At 44.6% G+C, this 19,798-nt stretch overlaps 1 protein-coding gene across 1 annotated transcript in view; it reads left to right on the top strand.

Annotated features, from left to right (window-relative positions):
• Positions 1–327: 327 nt before the first annotated feature.
• LOC126161509 (wiskott-Aldrich syndrome protein family member 2-like) overlaps positions 328–19,798 on the top strand; it is a 40,338-nt gene continuing 20,867 nt past the window's right edge. The window contains exon 1 of the mRNA XM_049917413.1: positions 328–537. Within this exon, the coding sequence (XP_049773370.1) occupies positions 520–537 (18 nt within the window). The 5' untranslated portion in view covers positions 328–519. The remainder of the gene's footprint in view (positions 538–19,798) is intronic.

The raw sequence follows: 19,798 nt of genomic DNA, 5'->3' as shown, positions 1-19,798 counted from the left end.
TCAGTCTACGAGAATACAAAGTGAAAATTAGAAAATTGTATAAGCATAAATATCGAGGAAACCATTCGGACGTGTAGTCACTTGTCTATCGGTTTTATTTGCTAACGTTTGATCGTGAAATAAAGTAGTGTAGTATCTGATACACGGACTAAAACAGTATTGTAGTATCTGATACACGACCCTATTTATTACAGATATAGAATAGTGTGAACTGTGGACAGTCACGTGACGGCCCCACAGTTCTTCCTCCAGCAGGTCTCGGTGCGGCGCCTGTCGGCGGTCCGGCAGAGGACCTTGTGTTCTCCTCCAGTGGCGGACCTTGTCTGACCCGCACACAGACACACACGGACGGCTGCACCCCTCCCACTGGCCGCGGTGGCATTTTGCTTTTTCCCAGCCGCGGCGGCGGCGCCCCGTATAAAACTGGCTGGAGGCCGCGCCAGCCGGCCCAGTAGTTGCTCTGTCAAGTTACCGACCGGCTCCGCCAAGCAGAGCCACCGGACACCCACCGCTACAGACATGAGGACCCTGGCTCTGGTGAGTACCCACTGCAGTGATTTCTTAAAGGGAACAGAATTGTTGTTACTACACGTCATTCTGCGTAATATTCTCACCTAAAGCTCCCGAAGATTTTCCAAAACAGAGACAGAGTAGTTGACCAAACGACTATAGCGACGGTCGTATGCTTCAGCCATTATTGATGGTGGCCTGGGAAGCCGACAGATGGTTCCTGTTCTGCAAAGCAACATAGAAAATTCAGTTACTGTTTGTAATAGAAGAACATGTATCACCGGTACAAACCACATTGCAAGGTTGTAAAAACAATCGCAAACCGATTATTGATAAGTGCGAAGTCACGTGGGAAGAGTAGTACTATTATGTGTAAGATTCTGGAGCCGTGTTTACAGTCGTGGACTGTAGTGAGGAAGAAAGTGTGGAAAGGGCTACCTGCTTCTTCGCCCCCCATACGAACGAAGTGTTCTGCATGGTAATATGTACTGAATACATAGCTACTCCGATATTCCATAAGCTCTATTTTATCCAGTACGTAACAGTGCGGAACTGTATGGAAGGCTTTTCTTTTTTCCAATAAAATCCATCTGGTTGTGTGATGACGGCAGGGTGTGATAAAACCATCGACAGTCTTCGTCATGATATGGCTACACAAGTCATCACCCTGATGGTGGCTTTCTGCCATAGCGTCCGGAACGTTGGTAGCGTTATTAGACCTTGACATTGTCACATAGCCAGAATGAATTTATTAAAAATGGCTTCTCCTGCGAAAGCGTACTCTCTTCTATTACGTATCGCCGGACGTTGTAGCCGAGCGGTTCTAGGCGCTACAGTCTGGAACCGCGCGACCGCTACGGTCGCAGGTTCGAATCCTGCCTCGGGGATGGATATGTGTGATGTCCTTAGGTTAGTTAGGTTTAAGTAGTTCTAAGGTCTATGGGACTGGTGACCTCAGCAGTTGAGTCCCATAGTGCTCAGAGCCATTTGAACCATTTATTACGTATCGAATGCCTTGCGGAAGTCAACAAATACGCTGTCAACTGGGGGCTCATTATCTACAGCCGTATGGATCATATGCTCGAATAGAACGAGCTGAGTTTCACAAGGTTCCTTTAGAGCAGATTTTCTGCATGACAACAGCTTTCCCAATGATAATCCTGGCTCCATGTACAGATAGTAACTGTACCTGAATTTTCGAAATGAAACGTTCAGATTCCTCTTTTGGTTTCTTGGTACTTAATATTTATGAAGCTACTGGATTCGTTTTCTAAATTTCAATGTGTTAACGACTATTTCACGTTACTTCCTGTTATCCTTACCATCCTGTTGAAATTTATACACAAACAAATCGTATATGCATTCAGATGCGATTTATCTACTTACAATTAAATTATTTTCCTGGTCAGTTTATCAGTGGAAAAACTTGTTGATATTTGAAGAGGGATGCCCGAAGAAAACAAAAATTAGAAGAACAAAGACTAATATTTGACGTCTCGTCGACTACAGGGTCATCAAAGACTCAAGCTCGGAATGATGAAGAATGGGGAAGGATCTGTCCTTTTCAAACGAACCATTCCGTCATTTGCGTAAAATGATTTAGGGAAACCACGGAAAACGTAAATCAGAATGGATGGACGCGGATTTGAACCGAGACCATCCAGAGTGCAAGTCCAGTGTGTGAACCACTGCGCCACCTCCCGCGATCATGGAAGACAGACCCGAAAAGCAAACTCGAGCGCCATCAGATAACATCTCTCGAACCGTCTTGGCAGCCCTAGTGTGCTTTTGTCCCACAAACAAGTGGCAAATGTGTATCGCAATTCACAGTATCTAAAGATAGTTTTATTTGAAATACTTGGAGAACTCATTCATTAAGTTTTGTGTTTTATTGGTAGTGTTGTTATATATCTCGATTGCACTTAGTTAGGCAAATGCATTTTTCCACTGAAAATGTGTTGTTATGAGCGAGAGACAATTCAAGTCTTTGATACTGGGGCTGGGTGAAACAATTACAGTATGAAATATTATATTATTATTTAATCAACCTCATGTCGTTCAAATGGTTTCATATCCGCTTTCGAATTCTTAAAAATACATCATCAGATGATCTGAATACGGTGCATAGTAATTCGCCAGAGTGCAACTTTAGCGAATTAGTACGTAATGGATTCAAATCATCAGATGATGACTTGCTAAGGAGTCAAAACCGGTTATGTAATCATGTGTGTGACTGAGGTTGAAATAGGGAATTAAAATATTCTGTTACAAGACGATCACTGCGTCCCCTCAGGCAGAAAGTCTACTGTAGATAAGTTACGAGTTATTCGCATTATTTTGCTAAAACTGTAAATCTAATTGCAAAATAACTCGGCGTATCACTCGAAGCAACATGAGCAGTCAATGTAAGGTCAACTCCGTCAGTATTAACACCGCAGACGTACGTAAACTCTAGCTACACACAAGTAAGGCACGAATGTGCGGCATTTGTTGGATGCTATATTGTGGTCGACTGTGACACAAGCACATTTCATAGGGAAGATGGCACTTGGGGAGGAAAGATGTAGGAGCAACTGCAATTATTTTCCAGTGTTAAGTAGATCATCACTACTCTTCAGTTAACTACAACAGACAAAATATAAAAAAACAAGAGAAGTTCAAAGAAATATGTCACTGTCATGTTCAAGCATGTCCACTTCCCTAGCTGAGTTATCATGGTGGCAGACTGCCATTCGGGGGACTCGTTCCTGGTGCAGCCAGGGATGTTTCGTTAGTGGGAGAACTGGAATGGGTTGCACTCAGCCTCGTGATGTCGGCTGAGAAGCTACTTGATCGAGTGCTAGGTGCTCAATCCCCAAATGACATCATTGGCAGAGCACTGCACAGTGGTCAGTTGCGCCAGGACTGGCCTTGATCACACTGGTCTTGATCACACGTAGTACTGTCGCCTAGTACCCATCTGGGTAACTTGACCTCATCTGGCGTCCATATAGGTCACTTAACATTGACTAATTAGTTGATCTCAAATGACCAAGATGGGCATTATGTTTGATGTGTTACTTTTCTATCAAGATATTGGTTCTGATGATGACTTGTAAGAGCAGAAACCTGTTAAGTGTTGTAAGTCCATCCAGTGGGGTAAAGACAATTTTGAACAAAAAGTGTTGAAAGAATTTTACAAAATACTTTGTTTGGGCATCTTGCACACTGGAGCTCGTGAGAATTTAAGCGAAGAAATCTGTTGCCTCTCTCTTAGACTCCTATACTCCCTCTCTCTCCCCCCCCCCCCCCCCCCGCCCTCTCTGTCTCCAGCCCACAACGAATACCGGCTAGCAGAAAATGAATCTAAATAGCTTGAGTATACAGGTTCCTTGCATGCAATCAATTTCTCAGGTCACGCATCATAGGTAAAAGGAGGAAGAAAAAACATTTTCTCCGAGTAAAAGAAAAAACATTTGCTACAAGTAACGGTGCATTTGCTGCGTTGCTGAGTTATCGTCAACCGCCCTCATCGGTCGGCGGCTACCGTTATGAACGAGGACGTGGAACCGAGCCATCGAGTGAAAGGAAAAGTGGTTCGCCTCCTAGAGTAGCCAGCCAGAGTGGCCGTGCCCTGGACAAAGGACTCGACATGCAGACAGCTCGTCAAGTGCGTCCAGGAACAATGCATTTTGCACAAGTGTTGCAGCGAGTCTTATTCGGAACAGTGTCTATATTCGAAAAATAAAAGTAGAAATTTGAAAAAGGAACCACGCAGTCTGTAAAACAATACTCCCAAATTTAGCTTGGTTTGTGAGACTCGCGGATGTGGATGTTTTTGAGATTTGCAGCTTTCTGAATATAAGTAGTACTTCTGCTATTATTATTATTATCATTATTGTTTTATTTTTACCTAACGTAATGCTCAGGAACTAGAAATGAGAATTTCTTTTATCACTTCTCTCTATCTTGTAATTCCCACCTCATCATTTGTGAGTATCTTTTTTCTCGGATTCAGTATATGAAGAGAACTTCTTCGAGGCCTGGAATCCATTTCTCGGCTAGCAAATCTCATGCATGATCGGTCTTTCTTCATCATTATCTCCTGATCCCTACCGCCGGAGTACCTCTGTACCATTTCGATCTGTTACTTCAGCTGAATTTTTTTCAGCAGGGTAGTTATTGAAGCAGTTCTGACTGATCTGCAATATATTAAGAAAAATGGTTTTAATAGCTATAGATTTATGACTTTATAAAAGCATAATATGTAGACATTTCCTTTCTTGTACCTTTAAATTGAAAAACATATCTCATTTCCGGAAATTTATGTAAGTTTAATAAAAAGATGAATTGTGTTACGATGCACGTTTCCATATACGAAATTTCCGTAAGTAAGCTGGAATTCATATGAACTCATGTCTTACGAATAGAACGTTTGGCAAAGCCAATAAAAAATGAAAATGTTCAGAGAAGTTGGTATAGTCGCAAACAGAACGAGGGATAAACGCCTGCCTATAAGCCTCTGTACGACCCTAACTTCTTTTACCTTCCTGGTCTTTGCGTGAAATGTATATTGGCGGCAATGCAACCGTTCTGCAGTCGGCTTTGTATACCGGTTCCCTATATTTCCCCAATAGTCTTCCGCGAAAAGAACGTAGTCTTGCACCCAGGGATTCCTACCTAAGTTCACAGAGCCTTTCCGTAATACTTGCGTATTGATCGAACCTACCATTAACAAATGTAACGGCCCGCCTTTGAATTGCTTCGATGACTCCCTTCAGTCTGACCTGATGGGGATCCCAAACACTAGGGAAATACTCAAGAATGGGTCGCACTAGTGTTCCATACGTGGTCTCCTTTACAGATGAACCACACTTTTCCTGAAATTCTCCCAATAAACCAAAATCGACCAGTGGCGTTTCTTACTACCGTCCTTACGTGCTCGTTGCATTGCTTATCGGTTGGTTGGTTAATTCGTGGGAGGGGAGCAAACAGCGAGGTCATCGGTCCCATCGGATTCGGGGATGATGGGGAAGAAAGTCGGCCGTGTCCTTTCAAAGAAATCATACCGGTATTTGCCTGAAGCGATTTAGGGAAGTCAAACAAAAATCTAAATCGGGATGGGCGGACGCGTGTTTGAATCTTCATCCTCCCGAATGTGAGTCCAGTGTGCTAACCACAGCGCCACCTCGATCGGTCCATTCTGGATGGTACATTCGCTTGTAGTCAGTTCACCTGTATGGTAGCACGATGATACATTCTTAAAGAAATGGTTCAAACGGCTCTGAGCACTATGGGACTCAACAACTTAGGTCATAAGTCCCCTAGAACTTAGAACTACTTAAACCTAACTAACCTAAGGACATCACACACACCCATGCCCGAGGCAGGATTCGAACCTGCGGCCGTAGCAGTCCCGCGGTTCCGGACTGCAGCGCCAGAACCGCACGGCCACCGCGGCCGGCCTTAAAGAAATATTAGGAATCATAATATCTTCCAGTGACAGAGTGGAAGTCCACAGATCGTGGTCTAGCGGTAGATCAGCGTGTTTGGTCAGAGGGCTGGCTGTCGTCTGTAACAAAACAAAAAAAACTGAGTGAAGTATTCAACGATGAACTGGAAGAGGTGCCATGTGTTGTCCACCCAGACCCAGACCAAATGTCAAGAACAATAACGAATAAAATTAAAAGGGGAAGAAAGTTGTTAGCGTCGCTGCCTCTGAATCGGGAGGTCCGAGGTTCGATTCCTAGCTGGATCGGAGATCTTCTTTGCTCGAGGACTGTGTGTTGGTGTTGCCCTCATCATTTCATTTCATCTGCGTCGAGGCGCAAGTCGCCGAAAGGGCGTCAAACAGAAAGAGTTGCGCCGGGTCGCCGATCAATCCGAGAAAGCACCTCCCCGCCAATAATGCTTTCACAGCTGTGCCTTCGTGTTTCAGCGTGATGTTTTGGTACTGTCCTCGATTCTTGCACTGCGGGAAACAGGATAATCTATTAACAACTTAGCTCCTGAATGTGATTTTCACTCTGCAGTGGAGTATGCGCTGATGTGAAACTTCCTGGCAGATTAAAACTGTGTGCCGGACCGAGACTCGAACCCGGGACCTTTGCCTTTCGCGGGCAAGTGCTCTACCATCTGAGCTACCCAAACACGACTCACGCCTTGTCCTCACAGCTTTACTTCTGCCAGTACGTGTTTGGGTAGCTCAGATGGTAGAGCACTTGCCCGCGAAAGGAAAAGGTCCCGAGTTCGAGTCTCGGTCTGACACACAGTTTTAATCTGCCAGGAAGTTTTAACTTAGCTCCTTTCTCACGGAGGCACAAGGCGTGGCCGATGCACTCGGTGAATCACGCGGCTACAGTTCACTGCTCCGCTGCAGAATGCAGTTTTAGAAAGGGCATCAGCGTCGAAAAGGGCGTGAAATTGCGGAACCGAAATGCCGTATTCTGGTATACATCTGAAGTGTTGAGACCCCGCAAACTTCCAATTGTTTTACAGACCGCTGAGACGCTGGCTCAGGCGTTATCTCGGAGCGGCGAGAATAGACTATTAAAAGTGCCGACTGGGGGAATAAGGTGATCCGGCGGAGATCGCTGGCAGTTCCGCGAGTCCGTGGCCACAATGGCGGGCAGCCACGCCCTGGCCGGCGAGGTCGGCCCGCTAGCGGACACTCCCAGCAAAGGTCAGACCGCGGCCTTCACACCGCGCGTTTCGCAACGCCGGGGCACCCGTCCGACACGCGCCGGCCGAACGGGGATGGCGAGCCGGTTTTGTCAGACGTACGGGAATCTGCCTCCAGCGACTCTAGCTACACGACAGTGTATCGACAGGCGTATGTATAGGATGTTCTGAAACAGTCTGAAGAGCTCGTAATTGTGTTGCTGGGAAGCTTTCACTGAGAAATATTTTTTAATGAGAACATTAGAAACATTTCTCCCTGTCCATGATATTTAGCGTTGACGTTAGCTTGTCATAACGTCGTGTGCGCAAATTCAAGCAGCCTGCCAGAGCCAGTGTCGCCAAATGTGTTCTTTTGAGTTACGTTTATCACTTTCGAAAGAGGCACATTTTAACTGATCATTGCAACAAGTGGTAACTCATAGACTCGCAGATGTCTGTGCATTACCGCATTGTAGCCTATCCAAGTGCTTTAATTTGCGCGCACAACGACATGACTGGCTAACGCCAGTGCTAAACAACTCGAAACGGCGAGAAGTATCGATATTTTTTAACAATTATTTCTCTGCACAACCTCGTCTGCAATACCCTCGCAAGCTTCTCAGACTGTTTTTGGACGCGCTATTACTGGTATATTGGGTGTTCCAAAATCTTTGTATCAAACGTCCAGTTACAGACAAAATGTTCGCTGACGCTTCCCAGCGAGGGTAGGCGTTCTTTTGTAGGCTTTTTCGCCATGGGACGACGAAATTTCTGCCAACTAGCAGCTTCTGATAACCCTCTGCTGCCTACTACCCACCCCAGAAAAAATTATAGAAAGATTTTTAGCAAGAAAACCGTAAGAATGAGTGCCTGTAAGTGGGTGAAAATATATTTGAGAAGCGATCCGGGAACTTTAATGTGGCTCAGCCCAGCCACTTTCATTTGGATCAGATGACTGCTTTATAGGCAACACACACTGTGTACACACACAGCCGAGTGCCTGTATTCCGCCGCCTCTCAGGGGCACAACCTGTACAAAGGTATGTCTAGTGTGGGTGGAAAGCGTCAACGGACATTTTGCTTCTAACAAAAGTTGTTCCTCACGACTTAATCTATCACCCCTAGACGTATAATGCAAATACTTTGTCATCTGTCTTCTGACTGGTTTAATGTAACCCACCATGACTTCCTTACCTGTGCAAACCTCTCCATGTCGGAGTACCACTTGCACCATACGTCCACAATTAATTGTTAGGTTTAGTCCAGTCTCCGTTTTTTTTCCAGTTTTTATACGCTCTTCAGCTCCATCTAGTACGATGGAAGTTAATCGCTGATGTCTTAACAGATGTCCTTTCATCCTCTCTCTTCCTTCTGTCATTATTCTCCGTACGTTCCTTTCCCCACCAACTCTTCGGAAATCCACATTTCTTATCTTATCAGCCCACCTAAGTTTGGACATCGTTCTGTAGCAGTACATCTCAGACACTTCGATTCCCTTCTTTTCCGTTTTCCTACAGTCCATTATTCGCTTCCATACAATGATTTGCTCCAGACGTATATGCTCTGAAATTTCTTCCTCAAATTAAGGCCGGCGGTCGACACTAACAGACTTCTTTTCGGCAGGAATCTCATCTTCTCATGTGCTCAAAGTTAACAGCACTCCTTCACTTCATTTAATCGATGTCGGCTCTTGTGGTCTAGAGGCAAAACTTGTGCCTGGAAACAGAATGGTCATGGGATCGAATATCGGCCACAATACACTATTCTTAATCTGCCTTCGATCTAGCCCTTACCTGCCGACGATGTACGAAGTCCCAGCAACGTCACATGGTTCGAATTCCACGTAAACTGTAGGTCACTCTTCGTAGCAGAACTGTGGTAGATTAGATAAACTCAAGTCGCCTAAGTGGTGTCCAGTTGACAGACGAACCCGACCATTGAGCCAGACGCAGTCTAATTCGGAGTCACCCATCTTGGTGTTATATTTATTGCTAATCTCATTGCTGTTGCTCCTCGTCACTTCCATCTTTTTTCGGCTCACCCGCTATCCATATTCTGTACTCATTAGACTGTTCTTTACTTTCATCAGGATATAAGTGTCATCAGGGAATTGAATCACTGATATCCTATCACCTTGAATTTTAATCCCACAACTGAGAATTTTTCTTTTATTTCCGTCACTGCTTCTTCGATGTAGAGATTAAACAGTAGACGCGAAAGACTGCATCTCTGACTTACACCCTTTTAATCCGAACACTTGGTCCTTGGTATCCTATTTTTACCGTTCCCTCTAGGTTTTTGTACCTGTTCATGTACCCGTATTCACCTATAGCTTACTCCTATTTTCCTCCGAATTTCAACGATCTGGAACCATTTGTCACTGTCGAACGCTTTTTCTACGAACAGAAACCTCGTGAAGTAACTGTCGTTATTCTGATATGTAACGGAAGTGTCAATATTTACGTATCGAAATTCGTGTATGGTCTGAATTTCTATTCTTTGGGGTGACTGCCTTTAACAGTCTCTACAGTATCGTCGTGACAGGTGTGGATGCACTCGATGCCATCTAAAAGTCGGTCTGCCAGCTTATTGTTTCGTGTTGCTGCCTACAGCCGTCGGCATATTGGACGAGGCAACTAACATTGACGTACACGCAAACGGGATGTCCAACGTCACGAGAAACAGTGCCTTCGGCACACGGGATGAACGATTAACGTAATTTTTCGCTCTTTGGCTAGCAAATAATACAGTTTGTTCACGAAGATGGATACGCGTAAAATTCCTACTTATAACACGATAATAACTAAATACGAAAATTCTTTAACCACCAGTATGATATTTCCCGTCGTTTGATTGCTACAAATCGTAGTAATAACAATTCATTCTCGAGACGTTCAATGTGCTGGTGGCTAGGAAATAGCATATATTCATGGGATCTAAGGTACAACGTAAGACCCACCGAATATGGGCCTCAATTGAACAGGACAAATACTATATGGCGTCTTACATTTTGCGGCACTAGAGCTTGTGACATAGGGAGCGCTCTTGCTTCGTATTCGTTCTACTTTACGCGGTATGTTGACGAAATATCGCAGAACTACTTTTATGTTTCGCGTAATGAACTGACTCCTCACCTTTAAATAGCAGGAAGTGACGTCACAAAATTCGTAGAGCGCTACGTCAACATTAGCTAACTCATTCTCTGTGCCGGCAGCTTACCGGCTAGCCCAGCAGCAGGCTCCCCCCCCCCCCCCACACACACACCCCTTACCGTCTTACATCCTACATCACTTCGAGCCCTCCCTCTGGCATGGGTGTATGTGCTGATCTTAGCATAAGTTAGTTTAAGTAGTGTGTAAGTCTAGGGACCGATGACCTCAGCAGATTGGTCCCTTAGGAATTCACACACATTTGAACACTTTCCTCCGTCAACCAACCGCGTTCATCACCTCCAACTAAGAGTAAAGCGTCCGTTTGATGAGGTGACGGATATGAGATCTGCGAGTAGTGTTTAATGCTTCTAGCATCCGAATTATGACACCCACTTTTTTAAGTGGAACTACATTGCGCAGCAGAATTAAATGCTCACTTTTTCATATTCCTTAATTGTATCCCATGATGACACATAAGTTTAAAATCTGTGTCAAAGGTGCCAATGACCTTCCTCTGTGACGGTGCACAAGCACGACCTCCTGTGACGTAATCCTCGGGCTTGGAATCATTTCAAGCAGCGAGGAGTCGACACACGTAAAAAAAAAGCTCAGAGCTCAGTAGTTCATGTGAGATGTAAGGTGGGTTAACGATGTAATATTGGCACCAAATTTTGCCATAATACCGCCCAACGCTGCCGCGGACGTGTCACATGATTAGAAGGTTGTCACAGCCTCTCTTACCCACATTTCACTCCTTTTGACGTCTCTGCCAAGGGGGTCAGAGCCGTGACGCCTGGAGTTGAAATCACGCAGTTTTCTTATGGGTGGCGGAGGAAAACAATTCGGACACATCGTCGATCAGGATCGACACGAAAAGGCCTTAGGGGGTTGCATAAAGGGCGTCAACGGAACCAACACTCTCCCTGGGGCGTTGCTTCGACATTTCGTAGTGCGATGGGCAACAAGAAGATATTCTTGACAACCTTTGACACTGCTGTCACTCTCGAACCTTCCAACGCTTCTATAAGGACATTGTGGGGCCGCACCCCTATTGAAAGTGATGGCACCACTTTGGAGTGCAGCGAGACCTCAGTGATTGTTCTGTTCTACAGGATGGAGCCACAAGAGATGGTTCAAAACCGTTCAGCAAAATTTGATCGCGATCCGAAGCTACAAAGGGTATTTATGCTTTTTCAATCCTCCTGTTTTCCACCCTCCAGTGGCGTGATCGTGTAGGAGTGCAACCTTAATATGTGCGTGAATAAATCGGCAAAGGATTTCTGTAATACCCCTCAGGTCGGCGACACCCTCTGTGCCACCCACGCAACTTCGGTGAAGACGTTACAATTTCGTAGTTTTCGACGGATTTTAAACTTTAAAATTTAACCGTCCTTCATCAATTGTGATGTTTTGACTTAGATTAAGAGTTTCTTTAAACTTTTTGGAAAAATAATCAGTTGCGAATTGCACTTTGTAAAGTCGGTCGGCATTATTCGGTTCATTGTTTTTGTCGGGAAAAAGAAAAAATGAAAATATTTGTCTGAATCGGTTGCGGGAAATCGTTTTACGAAACATCGGTTTGTGTATCAACGGATTCGTTGACCAATAGTCATCGATCCATAGTTATTTTACAATTCCCATAAGGACAACAAGCCTAAACCATTTTCTACGTTTCGGTCCCCTAAAGCCGACAAATTTGGCATTTTTTATCCAGTTTCCTTCTATTGCAATTCTGACTGTAGTACTTGTGGTTTCGTTGCTAATATATTGAAATAGATCGTTCGCAATATATAATTCTACGATATCTCCGACGCTCTGTGTACCTGTGGGAAATCCTTCCAATTTATTATTGGTCCTCGGTAAATCAAAGTATGACCACTGTCCACTGTCTTTTTCGTCTGATTCATCCGAATCACTTGGCAACAGTAGCGCTCGCCGAATTCTTCTTGAACGTATTTCCTTAGCTTCCGACGATTCTGCTACACTTCCATTTCTTTGATACCCAATGTCTTCTTCCCAATCGGCCAAGTCGTCCGGAACGTCAGACAAGACATCCGCGTATTCGTCGTAAATAATCGTATCGTCTCTTTCGTCTCCCACGATAAAAACAAAAACTTGTTCACGTGTGTAACTTATTGTTACCTAAACGAAACACCAACAGAACGCAAAAGATACTAAAGTGCTGTCGCCGGCCACTGCGCGATGCTATGCTCACGACACCACTGTGGTGTCGCCGGACGGCAGAGTGTTAAAATGATTTTATCGTTTAGAAGTTAGATGTAAGGAGCACAACCATACAGCCTACTCCCTAGGGAAACATACTGTGGGAGTGAGACATTCCTGCCGGCCGGTGCGGCCGTGCGGTTCTAGGCGCTTCAGTCTGGAACCGCGAGACCGCTACGGTCGCAGGTTCGAATCCTGCCTCAGGCATGGATGCGTGTGATGTCCTTAGGTTAGTTAGGTTTAAGTAGTTCTAAGTTCTAGGGGACTGATGACCTCAGATGTTAAGTCCCATAGTGCTCAGAGCCATTTGAAACATTTGAGACATTCCTACCGCTGATGGGAGCGGACGTGTTGGTGGGAAAGCGTGAGGCGTAAAAATAACCAAAATGAACTGACATTAGTGTCAGACGCACAACTGTTAGCTTTAGGCTCACTGGTGTCACTTATGTTGACATTTTACCCCTAGTGGTGTTGTGGGGTTAGTGTACAAAAGCGGAAGAGGTAAAAATAAATGTAAAGGACACTTTTCTGTGTCGCGTAGAAAGTATTCGTGGTTGATCAGCTGACAACAAATATGGAAGTCTTCGAGGAAGGGGGAACGGTGAGGGTCGACATACGGAGCGTTATTGAAGAACAGGTGGGATAAATTCACCAAGCATGGTACATATGTGACCAATGCCGGGCAGGAGTAGGTAGTTTGGCAACGAAGAATAACGGGTTCTAGGCGCTTCATTCGGGAACCACGCGACTGCTACGGTCGCAGGTTCGAACCCTGCCTCGAACATGGATGTGTGTGATGTCCTTAGGTTAGTTAGGTTTAAGTATTTATAAGTCTAGGGGACTGATGACCTTAGATGTTAAGTCCCATAGTGCTCAGAGCCATTTGAACCTTTTTTCCCGTTATTGGTTCAAAAATGGCTCTGAGCACCGTGGGACTTAACATCTAAGGTCATCAGTCCAGTAGAATTTAAAGTACTTAAACCTAACTAACCAACGACATCACATACATCCATGCCCGAGGCAGGATTCTAACCTGCGACCGTAGCGGTCGCGCGGTTCCAGACTGTAGCCCCTAGAACCGCTGGGCCACACCGGCCGGCTAACGGGAAAAAATAAGGAGTATGACAAACAGCAGTTTATGTGTTATAGACTCCTGTTGTCACTGAGTGTAGAGTGTATGCTGATAGGAGGAAATTGGCACAGTATAAAAAAAGCTAGAAAACGGCGTCAGGCCGTTCGGGAGGATAGACAACTGAGTTTTAACTTAATGTAGAGGGGAATTTCAAAAACGTACCATCTCGTTCTACTGCAAACCTCGATGCTGCGTCAGAGCTTCAGTATTTATTTCAGCGTGCAGCAGCTGAAATGCACAAAAAGCAGCAGAACACTTCGTCGTGGTTACTAAAGGAACAGACGTCACAGATGTGTTTACACTGCGCAGCCCTTCTCTCTCGTCCGGATATCCGCCCTCCAGCCACACTGTCCGTTGTCTGCAAGTGCCTGGCGGCCGTCCAGTGTCTGGCGTATCGCTGCAGCCATCGCGCACGCGTGCAGCGGCGTGCTGGCCACGGCCGGCGGCATTCTTTCCCTTTCCGTCCGCAGTTTCTACCGCGTTTTATGATCCTTCACGGCGCACGACTGCTGTTACACATGTCCCATACTGCACGCACCAGCGCTCGCGGTAACAGCCTTGTTTGCTGCTAACCCCGTTATTCTGTTTTGTGCCTGGCAGAGACTCCTTAAAAAGAAGAAAATATCACACAAAACGTTTCGCTTTGTTTATAGCGGTTTTTTATCGCTTTAGTTGATGATTTAAAGAAACCGTGCCTGTAGAACTCCAGTATAATTGTTTTCTTACAAGTACCTTTCACAAAGCAAATATTGATAAGAAGGAAAGCATTAATAGTGACAGCAATAGTCTTTTTGTTTATTGCGCACACAAATACAACCCTTCCTTACGCCTGTACACAGTTTCTTTCACTACAGAAGCAGTTGAAGCTATGGGGCAGATGCTGACTATCACTATCGTAATACTAATCTCTCTGTTTAACCAGCATCAGCCAATAACAGTTTTTTATCATATCCTTATGGATCTGCCATCGAGGAGTGAGTGATTTGAGATACGGGGAAAGTAGACAATTGTTGCGTTGGCAAAAGAGCCAACATCGTGTTCCTAATGGAGGCCGAAATGCGCGCGCTTTAGCTCACGCAGGCTGGCGTGAGAAGGGAAGAACTATACTGACGTGAGGTCTGTAACATGACAAGGGATTAGAATTCAGAAAGCGAACGTAATTAGTTTGATACTTAACTTTAATCCGTTAATGATGAACGCCGCTCTTGACGGTACATGTTTCACAATATTATCTGTTCAGATTATAGTAACTGAATATGGCGCCTTGCTAGGTCGTAGCAAATGACGTAGCTGAAGGCTATGCTAAACTGTCGTCTCTGCAAATGAGAGCGTATGTAGTCAGTGAACCATCACTAGCAAAGTCGGCTGTACAACTGGGGCGAGTGCTAGGGAGTCTCTCTAGATTAGACCTGCCGTGTGGCGGCGCTCGGTCTGCAATCACTAATAGTGGCGACACGCGGGTCCGACGTATACTAACGGACCGCGGCCGATTTAAAGGCTACCACCTAGCAAGTGTGGTGTCTGGTGGTGACACCACAACAATCACGGTCAATTTCATAAAAAATGTAAATCCCAGTTATCATTGTGGTTGTCGGGTAGCGCTGATTAGCATCGAGAGTTACTAGAATATCCTTGGTAACCCTGCCACATTGTTTATTGCCAGCTGCCCCTAAACCACACGAATTTAACGTTATGATGTTTTGGGCACTGTAAACATACCAAAGAAAAAACTAAATAAATAATCAAGTGTCTTATTATCCCCACATTTACAAACAATTATCACCTCTTGAACTTTAGTTACTCATATATGTAAATACGTGTAACCATTACACCGATCTCTGCACCACGCTTAAATGGTAATCCTATTCCTAGTGTACGTAAACTGAACTTATTATCCGAAGGTGCCATCACTTGATGACATTTTCCATCTATGTCCGCCAAGAAATAAGTGAGTAGTGGAAGCATTCTTCCAAGTGATTTACTGAGAGTTGAGAATGCCAGCGATTAGTTCCCGTTTCGTGGCTCTCGTCCATATTTTCCCTGTTATAGTATTTCGTGTCTACGACAGTATAAAATTGCCTTCATTCATCAGAACATGAATTTAATCTGTTATATGTTCATGCATTATTTTAATCTACTGAGCGTCTAGAGCGGCGAGCATCGTGAGTCATCTGTAAACGTGCATGTAAATGTCAATTGACTTCAGATATCACAACTAATCTCGTGACAGTATAAAGCTTTCTCGTTGAAAATTTTGTAGTGCCATTAGTGTATTATGTTAAATTATCCTATTATTACAGTGAGATGAATACTTCACAGCACAATAGCAATCATAGTAGTAATTTCAGTAAATCTGATACTGAAATACAAAACTTCATCTCACCTGATAGTGACTTACAAATTCATCGTGATAACATTGAAATCAAAATAAATACTGGTCAAGGAAATTTTCATATAACATATCTTTAGTGGCTCAATGACAAGAACACACTGAAATACATCAGTTACATTTATTGATTTCGTGCGTTTTATTGTTGGATATGGAAGTGATTGTGTGCTCTTTGAATGCATCAGAAATTGAAAAAATGCGGTGTAGTATTATTTTAGGTTGTGTAGTACCTCCAGGTGCATGCGGAAAGAGCAAGCCATTAATGCTTATTTTACCCTGGGTAGTACGTCAGGAGTTGAAGTGTGGGCACGTGGGTACAAAACCTTAGTCTATACTGACAGGCATAGTCCACTTAGTAGTGCAATTATGACTGTGCAGAAAATATCAGGTAGTAAATTATGTGACTTGTATATGAGAAGACTGCAGAGATAAAACAAGCAACACACTGCAGTGGGTACACACTAAGATACTAATGACCGCATTATCTACACTTGTTTCCTTGTTTCCTTAACACCCTGTATATGTATCTGTGGCTGGTTGCATTCTCCATCAACAATACTTAATAAAACATAGTTTCGGAGGGAGTAGGATTAGAACCAGGTTCATACCCATCACTGTCAATGTTAAATGGATCTGATGACTCTTGAAGTGACATGGCAAGAAACTGGATCTAAAACAATTTTCGTAGTTCGATACTGATTGGTTCTGATACTTTATGTAAGTGGCTGTACTTAACAAACACTGAATTCTGAATCGTGCCGCTCAGAAATAATCGGAAACAGTAGTCGAGAGTAAAACTCTTTTCTTGAAGACATTACCGTAGCATACCAGCCTCAATCACTTACGAACTCTGGTGTAATGGCGTTGGACTCGGAGGTAGCCGGTTCCAGTCCTGGCGATGGAACAAATTTTCACCACGAATATTTCCCTTGCAGGAGAAATAAATTGGCGCCGGAAAGTTCCTAATCACCATAGCTCGTGCCATCGTCTAGCATTAAATTACAAACCCCTCCGTAGTGTTTCATGAAGTGAGTGTATGAGGCGCTAGTTACGGGGATCCGTCCATCGAATACGTTACTTGAAGCCCTGAGGTCCTCTTGGTGCTATTCGAAAGGAGTCGGCTATACGTTAGCATTGAGTTTCACTCTCTACTTACCTGATCATCATTACAGCCACTGCACGCGGCGGAGAAAAACCGATCAAGTGGCTGAACCTGCCCCTCAACGTATGCCAGTCAACAACACCATACTTCCTGTCAGCGTAACATTAGCATTTTCTACAACGATTTATAGCTTTGCTCTTATAAGTGATTTTAATATATACACGGATGTACCAGATGCTACTTCAGCACGACACGCATCTCAAGCGTTTCAGAGAAATTGAGGTTCAAAGTGCCAAAATTGTCATGTTAGTGGTTAGTTGTTACATTTTAGACATTAACATGACAATCTGGCGTGAGGTTCCAACATATAATGAACACGTTTGTTAACAAAAATTTGGAAGACCTGAAGATGAGAGAAAAGCCTATCGAAACTCGTTGTTGAAAATAAAGAACTATTTACGCGATATTGGCATTAGAAAGTTTTGTTACAAACTCGTCCAGTTCTGAGATCCTACAATACCGTTGAGAAGTACTGTACCTGCGAGAAGACTCAAGAACACTATTGTAGAAGATGAGCGAACTGTGTAGTTGTGGACGGTAGCTGTGAGAATGAACAGCAGTGCTGTCGCATAAACTACCTTAGAGACAGACGTCTGCTCGATAATGAACTGCTTATGCAAAATTACAGTGCAAAAACGACACTGTGACAACAGCGTCCGATTACAGTCGCTGTCTGAGGGAAGAACTTCTTCTAGTACGCTGAAGATAAGAGCACTAGTTGTATGAGAACTCACATACCTCTCCGAGTTAATTGTTAAATTCTTCGATAACCCTTTGTGTACTCTGTACCGGCACTCTTGTCGAGGGCCAACCTTGCCACATATGGCCATAAGTAGGTTCCAAGGGAGATACACCGACTCGAAAGTGGAGATAAAACATCTTTGACAGTGGCCCCAGTGTGAGCACTACGCAGGTGGCCCGCCAGGATGTGGTAAGCTACTCATCAGTATACAACGTTCTTCATAACTGCCGCTATCCTTATCACACACAACACCTCCAGAGGTTATTACCTATGGACTTCCCTCTGCTTGCTTGTCTCTGGTTCGTCGCACATGGCACCGTGCTGCTGGGATTGCTGTCATGCATTAATGTTGACAGATGAGGCTATCTTTAGAAAGGGTGGCATCGTGAACCTTCACAGCACCCAACTGTGGACCAAGGAGAGTCCCCATAGCATGGTGTTAGCGAACCATCTGCACCCGTTCAACCTCAGTGTTGGGGCGTATCGTATCACAGGTGCAGTCATCCGCAGTCATCCTTCCACAACGTCTCATAGGCGAGGCATATCTGCACTTCCTGCGGGAAACGCTGTCTCCCTAGCTGGAAGATGTCGTTTTGGTGGTATGAAGGGCAATTTGGCTACTACATTATGATGCTCCAGTTCACTATCCTCTAGAGTGTGGAACTAAAACACCAGTAGACACATAACAATCTCAGCTGTCTGGTGTGTTTTCATGTGTGCTTCCGTTGAAACCTACAAAGCCAAACATTTATCTCCATCTTCAAGAGAGTACACATGCGTTGAAAGCATTTCTAGCCATGTGCTTGTCACATCTTTTGCGTTCAGGGATCATTTCTTGCAGCTAGTCCCCGTTCAGCAAAATCACTCTATATATATGAGGGTCGTTCAATAAGTTACGCAACACATTTTTTTCTGAAAGCAGGCTGGTCTTATTCGACATTCCAATACAGCATATTATTCCCAATCCTCTTGTCTACTAAACCACATTTTTCAGCATCATCTCCGTTCAATGCGACCGCATTACGCCACTTACCTGAGAGGGCTTGGATTCCCACATGGTACCACTCTACTAGTCGACGTCTGAGCCGACGATGAGCTGCATCGATAAGCCTCCTCCCGCCCACACACACACACACCAATCATCTGCATTCTGCTTCCCGAAGAGTGCATCGTTCATTGGGCCAGACAGATAGAAGGTGGAAGGTGCGAGACCCGGCCTGTAGGGTGGGTGAGGGAGAAAAGTAAAAAGAAGTTATGTGAGATCCTCTCAGGTGTGCAGACTTTCGTGAGGCCTTGCGATGTCAATTTTATGGCGACAGATACGCTGAAGTTTATTCAATTTACTGAGGGTAGCTCAACACACTTCCGAGTTGATCGTTCACCATGAGTGAAGAAATCAAACAGGATAACCACTTCAAGGTCCCAGAAGACAGTCGCCATGACTTTACCGGCTGAGTTATACATTTTTCAACTTTTTCTTCGGAAGAGAGTAGTTGTAGGCCACCCCATGGCATGAACCCATGTTTCTTTGCCTGTGACGATATTAGGCGAAAACCTGTCACTATCAGCCTCAAAATGTGCAAGCACTTCCGCACAGATGGTCTTTTGTTGCTCTTTCTGCTCTTCTATTAGAAGGCGAGGAACCTAGCGGTCACACATCATTGCGTACCCCAACTAATGGACAAGTGTGTCAACACTGTCAACAGAGACGCCAAGTTGTGCAGCGAGGTGTTTGATTGTGTTCCATCAATCACCTCGAATGAGAGTGTCCGCACATTCTATCATGGCAGGAGTCACAACTGTGCGCGGCCGGCCGTCACGATGGAGATCGCACGGGTTTGGGCGACCT

The sequence above is a fragment of the Schistocerca cancellata genome, chromosome 2 (genome assembly GCF_023864275.1).
Source record: "Schistocerca cancellata isolate TAMUIC-IGC-003103 chromosome 2, iqSchCanc2.1, whole genome shotgun sequence".
NCBI classification, from domain to species: Eukaryota; Metazoa; Arthropoda; class Insecta; order Orthoptera; family Acrididae; genus Schistocerca; species Schistocerca cancellata.
This window is presented reverse-complemented; position numbering and strand designations above follow the sequence as displayed.